The sequence below is a fragment of the Fistularia commersonii genome, chromosome 3 (genome assembly GCF_037954325.1).
Source record: "Fistularia commersonii isolate RoL2024-O1a breed Wild chromosome 3, RoL_Fcom_v1.0, whole genome shotgun sequence".
In the NCBI taxonomy this organism is placed as follows: Eukaryota; Metazoa; Chordata; class Actinopteri; order Syngnathiformes; family Fistulariidae; genus Fistularia; species Fistularia commersonii.
In genome coordinates, this window is record NC_141286.1 from 8,822,260 (window position 1) to 8,831,600 (window position 9,341).

Below are 9,341 nucleotides of genomic sequence, written 5' to 3' on the forward strand. Positions count from 1 at the left end.
ATTATGTGTTTTCCGCATATGAAACATTTACTTTGAGTTAACTGGATTGTTCAAGTCAATTGTTTTCACCGTGGAAAAATATGAAACATAACAAACGTATCTCTTTGTTTCCCCGAAATAGAGCGGGATCCTAATGTTTCACGCAATGATGAGCAATGGAAGGGAGCTAGGATCAATAGTTCCCTCCCTGAGTGTTTACTGTGTTGAGTAGTTAAGTAGTTTAAAAAAATATAGGATATATTAGTATATATTATATAATATATATTTTATTCTATTATTTTATATAAGAGAGACAAAGCTAAAAAGTATGAAACTATTTCATTTACTTGATACATTTCTTTAAAATGTAAAAAGTGTGTGGCAGCAACATTTAATTTTGGGGCTGATGTCAATGGATTGATACTGTCATTTATATTCTGATGATTTGAAAATTAACTCGCAAATAAAAAAATTAAGTTGTATACCCTGTTACCCAAATCCACAACTTTATTCCCCATGATTCAGGGGTTTTCCGGTTTTATAAAGCAATTCTGACATCCAGAATATACAAACATCTGATGGTATTAGATCATATCCAATGTACGCAGTCTATTGACACCTTAACTTTGACTGGATTTAGGTGAAGTGATAAAGGTTACCCAAATCTGGCCCCTCTTTGATTTAGACTGCCAGTTAAGTGCATGTCCATTATCACAAACAAGCAAATGTGTCAAAAGCTGTAGCTGTGAAAAATTTGTATTGAAACACACGACCACTCAGTCATTGTATTTCCACCATGTGGTCTGAGTTTTTATTTTTGATTCAATCTTTTACAGTGCTGTAACAAAAACCAAAAAAAAAAAAAAAAAAAAACCACAACATACTTTCAAATGCTCTAATTACAAGTGATGGGCTGGAGGAATTGATCCAAAACAATAAAAAGGGGCCTGAGAAGATGTATTTATCTGCTGATGCCGAAGAGAAGAAAGTGAACAGATCCTGGGTCAGTTAAACAACTTGTTTAGAGCACGCGTGGATCAGAATTATAAGAAAACATCTATAAAGGGTTGATAAGGTCCCAGTGTTCCCTCTCTGTGTCATAACAGCCCCATTGACTGGACTCCAGCCAGCTCCTCAAAATGAACGCTGAAGCTGGGCCAGACAACGGTGAGAAGACACAGTGAGGACAGAACGGTAGGAGCCCTGCCTCACTCTTCCAAGCCCGCGATAAACACCGAAATATAACGAATACAAAGAGTGGAGGAGGGCTCCCCTTGCAAATTCAGGGAGAGTTAGGGGATGTCTTTAGAGCTTTATGTTTCATAGTTGGGGTTCTTGCGAAGGATGACAAAACCCTCCAGGATGGGGGTGACGGGAAGGTACTCTTCTGTGGCCAGCTCGGCTCTCTCTCCGTGAGCCAGCAATACCGGCGTGGTATGTGTCTGGAAACCTGTGATGGCCTTGGGTTTGCCTGCCTGTCCCACCACGTCCACTGCCTGTGGACAGAGTTCATCAAAAACGCTCAATCCCTCATTCTCTTTTCTGTTACTTTTCATGTCCACCACAACACACATCTCTGCTACAGGTTGCCTGAATTTCTGCAAATACTTCTGTCACCCCCTCAAGACAAAATGGGTTTACCTGTCCGACTCTGACAGACACTGGCAGTGGTCGGAGCTCCTCGTCGAAAGTGACCAGCATACGTGGCTGCATGGCCGCTACCAAGCCGTAGAGAATGTAGTGAGATTTTCCCAGAATAACTAGAAAGCACAAAAGTGGAAAAGGGCGCTGGTAAGTCGCTGAAGACGAGTGACAAGGCACAAACTGACATTTTTCGAAACGCGTGAAGGCAAAAAGGCAGGAGGAGAAAAATGGACTCACTGTTTTTGACGTCAAGGAAGGAAACTAGCACAGTAAGAAGTCCAGCCACGGCAACCTGACTCATCAGCTGTCTGTCGCTATGGTAAGGACAAAGTGTCAGTGTGCCTTTGCCCAAATGAGTCAGACCCTGTGGAAAGACAACAGCCTAATGTCAATACTAATACACATACACACACACAAGCACAACATCAATATCTTTCTTGTGTCTGGTGAATCGTGCCCTCTGTATTGCTGCCCACCTGAGCCAGTCGGACCATGAAGAGATTGTTGGGGTCTTTTGCGTGATACTGTGCCAGCTGTCGAAGCATGGCAGCGAGACGGGCATTATTTGTGCCTTAAGAGTGGGGAAAAAAGGGTTGAAGATTCCAAGGTTAACAACAGGCACAAAAAGTATCTGATAATTTGTTAATTAACCACAATAGTGAGATCGTCTTTTTAATTTTTTTTCCGACAGATCAACAGTCACAGATCATAATGCAATGGAAAAACCCAATTAAGAACTGTTTGAAGAATTTTTATTCATCATATTTAGAGATGCAGCCTTTTTTTTTTTAAACCTGGTGATCGAGAGTCACGATACTACAATTGGTGTCATGTGCAACAATGACATGACATCTGTGTTTTTTCAGCCGACATGCTTCCTGAAACACACACGCATGCACGCACGCACGCACGCACGCACGCAAAAACAGCCAGACACCGATGTCTAGTGAAAGGATTGATTTCTTTTTTTCCAGTGGTCAAACATTTCAACTTGTGCGAACCCTGTGAGCTCCAGGGTTCAAAGGGCAAAAATCGTTTTGCAGGAGTGTGATGTTTTTAGATCTGGAGATGTTTACGCAGGTGTAAGACAATAGGTGTACAAATCATATTTGACAAAATGTTTCGAAGTATGGGCTCCCTTTTTAACTCCATTCCAATTCTCTTCTACCTATGTTGTTGACACAGATGATCCTTGATCACAATTCTAATAGTACTAGTTATATTCCAGCCATTGTCTTTATTACTTATCATTACTATTAGCCTTAATAATAATCATACAATAATCATGATTAAAAAAAAAATAATAATAATATACTTTATTAATCCTTCATGGGGAAATTCCTTCTCTGCAATTAACCCATTATGGGGCAGTTGGCTCCTATCCATTGGGTCCAAAGCATATCGCTCTACCTCCTGCGCCATGCGCAGGAAGAACGATGGTGATGGTATTCACACGTGTAGCAGTCAAGTAGTCCTAAATAGAGGCACGATGACTTACTTTTTGTGACAACCTGTTAGCCTATTTCAGAATATATGTCAACTGTAACTGTTCTAAGTACATCAGGTACTTTGCATTGCATTGTCATTTATGCCGTGGGGCGGATTCTAAAACTGTACTTCCAAGAACAAGAAATGCAATCAATTCATAAAAGGTGTTTTCGATCCACCCATAGCTTAGTGATCACCAGACTTACCGCTGCCCACCATTCCCATGGCAAAAATTGAATTGTGGGAAACCTCAGGGTCAGCATCATGGGAGAACTTGCTTAGGGTGTCCAAGATGTTCAGACGCGGGTTTGACACAGAAATGAGGGCCAGGGCTAGTGGGACTGCTCGCCGCAGGGTGGGCTCACCATAGCGCAGCTGGGAAATTGAAATTTGAACAAAGAGAACATTCCAAGAAACATTTAGTCTGTTTTCTCGGTCCAAAATCACAAGGCAAAACAGTCACTTGCCATATGGGGACAGTGGAACGGGATATTGACCCAAAATAAGTGGAGTCTAGTGTAAAGGTAAGTGTTCACTCAGTGCAAAGCAGATTCCACACGGACTAAAAAGAAATGAGATGTCGACAGCAAATAGTGCTACTGACCAGATGTCCAAATGTGCGCAGTGCCATCTCAGAGCCAATCTCCTCCCCCATGGCAATGAGGGCAATACCAAGAACAGCTACACCCTTTGGAGGGAAAAATAAAAGTATTACATTACCTTCCTTTTGCTTTCACATACAAAAAACTTAAACATGGCTGAAAAAGCCCCAAAACAGTAGCATTTATTAATGATCTCACACCTGGTGGGAGCCCATGTCGGCCGTCTCCTTCTTGTCTTTGTCCTTTTTGTCCTTCTTGTCCTTCTCCTCCTCTTTTTCCTTCTCCTTAGCCTCGTAGTGCTCGCTGCAGATATGTAGAAGCTGCTGCACCTTCAGCACGTTACCGGAGCCTGAGGTATAAAATGAAGTGAATTTTTAATGTCATGCACATGAAACTAGAACAAGAAAGCATTTGATAAGAAGGTCTCGAGCGGCGCGATACTCACCTGCATATGCGCATATGTCCACCAGAGTGTTTGCAAAGCTGCGGAAAGGTTCAGGCACAACCTGTAGAGCTGCCAGCGTTGTCTCAATGGCCTCTCCTTTACCTGAGAAGAGAGAATGACAACAACACAGTTGTTACGCCACGTTGGAAGAAAAAGTTGAAACACTCTTTACTTTGCAGGATTTTTTCTCTGCATTTGAATCGTGGATGAACCGTGAGCAGTGAGCAGCCGATACAGAGCAAAATTAGTGTTTGTAACAAGTGACCACACAGTCTTACCAAGGTGGTTGAGGCCTAAACCCAGAGGCAGCCAGCGGGCGTATGTGTCCTTCAGCTCCTGCTCGTTCTTCTCCATGATGGTCTGCACGATGGTGGACGTCACGTCGCCATTACAAGATCCCACTGCAATCATACCGCATGCCAGTGCAGTTACTCCGACCACCTGTGGAGAATGCACAAATACAGAGTTCAATTTTGATGAGCATGTAAAACATCACAGGGTTATGGGTTACAGAAAAAAACATATCTGTACCTCCATGCTAGATTTGGAGTCTCCCATGACAGGAAGCAGGAGAGAAAGAACATCCTCCCTGTTGGAGCCGGCGTAAGCCAAACCCAATCTGAAAATGAGACAATAATAATCACGTTTTACAAATGCAATTTGTTCAGATGTGCAAACAGTCTGAAGAGGCTGCGAGGTTGTAGACACAACAGGCAGACGCCATCGGGTAAATATCTGTGTCTCTCCCCTTACCCAAAAATGGCCCCTATCCTCATGACATTGCTGTTGTGGAGGACATAATCTGAGAGCAGGGCAAGGGCCGGGTCGCACTCATTCCTCACGCCTGAGTTGACAATGCCGCAGGCCAGGAGCGCGCCAGACTGCACGGTCACAGGTGACAGAGCGATGAAGGAGAAAGAAACACGCATTGAGACAGGAACGCAAACAGCAAAGCCGGTTCAGTTTAATTTCATTTGATAACGCTCAGACTTCAGGTGCTGGTGGCATTTAGAAAATAATAATAAAAAACGTAAAAATTAGGTTTCCAATAAATCTGAGCACAACTATGATCTCGACTGCATTGCGTTATATGGCAACAGTTCATTGCAGCCGTGGTTACCTTGATGTAGTCCTCAGAAGAATAGAGATATTTGTCAATCTGCGTTAGGCCACCATCCACATCCCATAGCAGGATCATACCCAGGGAGGCCGCAGCGCTAAGCATTCCTGAGGTTCAGATAACACACAATAAAATACATCCCATGGTGAATAAAAATATATCTGTCTATAATTAAAGGTCGATTTAAAGTCCTCTCAGTGGCCAGAGGGCCTGCTGAGAATGGCACTGTGCACGTGTCTATGTGTTTCCTAGTACCGTGATCTTTGTTCTTATACAGCCACTTGTTGCCGTCATCTGTGAGAAGCTTGTCTTGACCGAAAGCTGCGTTGACAAAGCCGTTGACGAAGGAAGAGGCCAAGTTCATCCGAGCAGAATCTACCTGAGAGCCGCTGCCCCCAAATCCTAAAGGTAAAGAAACAACTTGTTAAAAAATAAATAAAATTGTGTAACTGCTCGTGTATAATGTAATGCATGCTACCGTGCGTTGGTGAATGACCAAACTAATGCATGACTGAGTTGGTCACAAAAGATGACAAACCAACACTCACTGTTGTTTTCCAGGTGTGTTTTGTAAATGTCATCTGGGACTTTGGGCTCCATGATATCCAACTGGGAGGGACAAAAATTGTACACATCAACAACGGCGGTAGCGAGTTCTGTTTATTAGTCACTGCAGTGTTACAACAGTTAACCTCAGTGCCAACAAGAGCAGCTGAAAGGAAAGATTTTAATGAATCGCCTGAACAGGGGAATTTTTTTAATCAAGCCATAAATGAATCAACATATTAAAACTGAATGGGTTCTGTGTAAAATTACATCAAAATGTATTTACATAACGTTGAATAAGCGAACCCATGTTCTGATTGGACTTGTATGATTGCATTCTTAAACTTCTAACCCTCTTGTCAATGCTTCCTTTACACATTAAAATATATTATTCCTGATATCGATATTCTCTATCATGTATATGTATATGTTCCCTACCTCTCTGGCCAGGGCCAAGAAGTTGCTGTTGAGCTGAACGTTGGACATTATCTCAGTCAGGTCCTCGTAGTCCTCCACGTCCTCATTAAGCTCCAGGAACATGCCGTGGCGCCCAAGCATGAAGGCCATCTGCTTCTGGATAACTCTGCGATCCACAAACATACAGGGGGCCGCATTTCATCCAGTAATTCGCTGCGACGTGACGGGACATCATTGCAACTATTTAAAGCTCATCTGCCCTCCATGCCCTTGTTCAAAATGTATAAACCACCAATTACAATGGTAAACATCTTACATCCTGGAAAAAAAGTATCTTCCAAATGCTCACATGTCTTTGCAGGAAGTGAAGATGTTCTCCACTAGCTCCACATCGTTGAGCATCAACGCCAGCCGAAGAGCCTCCGGGTAACGGTTGAACTTTCTAAAGATGTTCAAGGCACATCGCAGCAGTGCGGAGTTTTCCGGCTCGGGAACGTAGCTCACACAACTAAGGAAAAGAAGAAAGATTACAGCGTCAAACTATGTTTACAATACATATAGTGTAACTGTACTATTTACATTTACATTTCTCAGCACCATTCACATTTTTTGCAGTATTATGTTTATTATTGATTTTTTTTAAAGACATGTTTCCAGACCGTACATGTGACAATAAACATGCTGAATCTTGAATATCAAACAAGTGTGTCCTGGACATCAATTCACAAACACATTGTTTTGTGCTTTCTTGGCTCAGTTTAATTTTTGAACATACCTTGTAAGGTAGAGGCAGACCTTGCCGTATGCGTTTTCATCGATGTAGTCCTCCAGCATGTCCAGCCGCTCGATTTCCATGAGCAGGTCACAGGCCTCATGCTCAGCATTGTGTGCCATATTGTAGGGAACAATCTCCTTGACCAGTTTCAGCAGCGTCTCCTGTTGAGTCTTGTCATTCTCCTCTACCTCCTGCCACTCTTTTGCCACCTCGCCCGCCAGGTGCCTGAGCGATGATGGACAGAGCTAAATGTCACAACCATATTAAGAAACCAGCACAGACATCACAACTTTGACATTTCCCCCTTCATCCACCCACCAGGCAGGTTTATTTATTTTACAGTCTTCCAAATTGTCATTTTCCTGTTTGGACTTGACATTTATCGCATTGAGGTAACTGTGCACAACTCAGAATATGCAAAGTTTGGTTTGCTAGTGGAGAAAGTCAGTCTCTTTGTCTAAGCAGTACAACACACCTTGTAAAATTAAAAAAAAATCAGCACACACAAAATAATCTGCACTTGGATTTACACTGGAGTTTCTCAAAAAACCACACAAGGAGGCAGTAGTTGAAAATGCTGAGTCGTGTTACATGTCATACCTGACATACTCATGTCCCCAGGAGGCCAGCTCCTCCTGGGAGCCCAAAAGGCGGTACTTGAGACACTCTCTCTCCCCACTCATGGTCATGGCCAACACTGACACCACATCAGCACAGAAACACTGCAAAACACAACCGTGGAATATAATTCAAGCCATTTTGGCATTATCACAGTTTTAAAACATGTAGGACACTATTCTGAAGGTGGCTGTGCTTGCCTCTGTTGTTCTTTAATATATTGTTCTTGAAAATTCACGTTTTACAATTAACAAAAAAAAAAGTCCTAATATGACTTATCAACAGGTAGAACTGCAGTCATACCTTGTTTTCCCCAGCAGCCATTCCATCATAGATCTCTTTGAGCTTGCCATAATGTGGGCGCAAGAATTTAAGCGGCTTGGGCACGGATGTCATTGAGGTAGTTGAGGAGCGTATTTGTCGGCGAAGTTCTTCCAGCGCAGGACGGTACAACGCTGTGTTCTTCTCCTGAAAGGTTGGATGAAAATGTAAAGGAGATGATGGACCCTCTGTCAGCTGATACATCCCAAAAAGACAAGATGAAAAGTGAAATACCAAAATACTTACGCTCAGTCTTTCTACCATCATCTCCAGATCTTCTTGTAACTGCTTGTCTTCCTCTGACTGAAAAAGTTCAATCGATTCCTCATTAGTAAAAGGACTGCTGAGTAATTTAGTGTTATTGGACACCTTTAACATTCAACTACATTTGAAATTGACAACTTAACATAGACATTTGAATACTTGAACATGTTTTCAAATAGTTGCATATAAACGACATATCATCATGTACTAATCACCACAGTGAATTCCCGCAATAAAAGCCTTTTTCTTTTTCGTCTTTACTCTAAGGCGCTTAACATATTTTTAAAGGCAGGGTCAAAGACACAAGGAGTATTTATGATCACTCCAGCTTCAGGTTGACTCATTAAGCAATGTATCAACTTTGAACCTAGGCCGGCTAACAAAATACATTGGTCTTTCGAGTGGTAGCTTGTCATCAATCGGATACAGGGCTGACTTATGACCGAGTTTCAGCACAACTGAAACGAAAATAAAGGGTATTGTCAATGCTGGTTTGCCACTGTGTCATACAGTCCACTCTATGATCTCCAGCCGATGACTAGCCGTGGGTTAGCACGTCAAGCTAACGTTAGCTTACCGGCTGAGTACCGCTAGCCAGCATTACAGTTATCTAGCGGACTTAACCAGTGGAACAATAAAGAACACAAAACAATATGAAACAATATGACATCCGGACAAGTATTACGACGTAAACGACAGCCCCATTCTACTATATTGTGAATGATGATGAGTTAGGCCTGCAAAGCCGAGCTCTCAAAGCGGCAGTGACTAAGGCAAAATAACACGGCTGGCTCCTGTAACGTTAGTCAACCGGGCACAGAAGGAAATAAATGCATAAACTGACCAATTCTTGCTCCTCTTTTTTGTCCTTGTCCTTCCCCGAGGACTGCTGACCCTTATCCTTGTCCTTTTCGTTTTCATCTGTCTTTTCAGGGTGCTTATTATCATTGTTTTTTGCCTCCTCCATGGCAGCGGTTCTATTAACTTACGGCTAGCAAACGAAATCTGGAGAACACTCTCTTCTTCGTGATTTTGTGATGGCCGACTGTTTCTTTGGCGCCCCCGCTGGTGAGTGGGCGGTATTACAGGCGGTTGGTGGCTGGTTCAGGGTCCCGTGAAAAC

General features: G+C 42.7%; 1 protein-coding gene across 1 annotated transcript; it reads right to left on the minus strand.

Moving 5' to 3' along the window:
* Positions 1-762: 762 nt before the first annotated feature.
* On the minus strand, positions 763-9,232 carry psmd2 (proteasome 26S subunit ubiquitin receptor, non-ATPase 2). Its single transcript, XM_086143520.1, has 21 exons — positions 9,064-9,232; positions 8,202-8,258; positions 7,938-8,102; positions 7,617-7,738; positions 7,017-7,241; positions 6,591-6,749; positions 6,263-6,407; positions 5,827-5,887; positions 5,534-5,680; positions 5,279-5,385; positions 4,912-5,039; positions 4,690-4,777; positions 4,437-4,599; positions 4,159-4,260; positions 3,914-4,062; positions 3,716-3,799; positions 3,318-3,486; positions 2,100-2,194; positions 1,861-1,987; positions 1,621-1,739; positions 763-1,475 (listed from the first exon to the last, which is right to left on the minus strand). The coding sequence occupies exons 1-21, from the start codon at positions 9,184-9,186 to the stop codon at positions 1,293-1,295; spliced, it is 2,718 nt and encodes a 905-aa protein (XP_085999646.1). The 5' UTR covers positions 9,187-9,232; the 3' UTR covers positions 763-1,292.
* Positions 9,233-9,341: the final 109 nt, after the last annotated feature.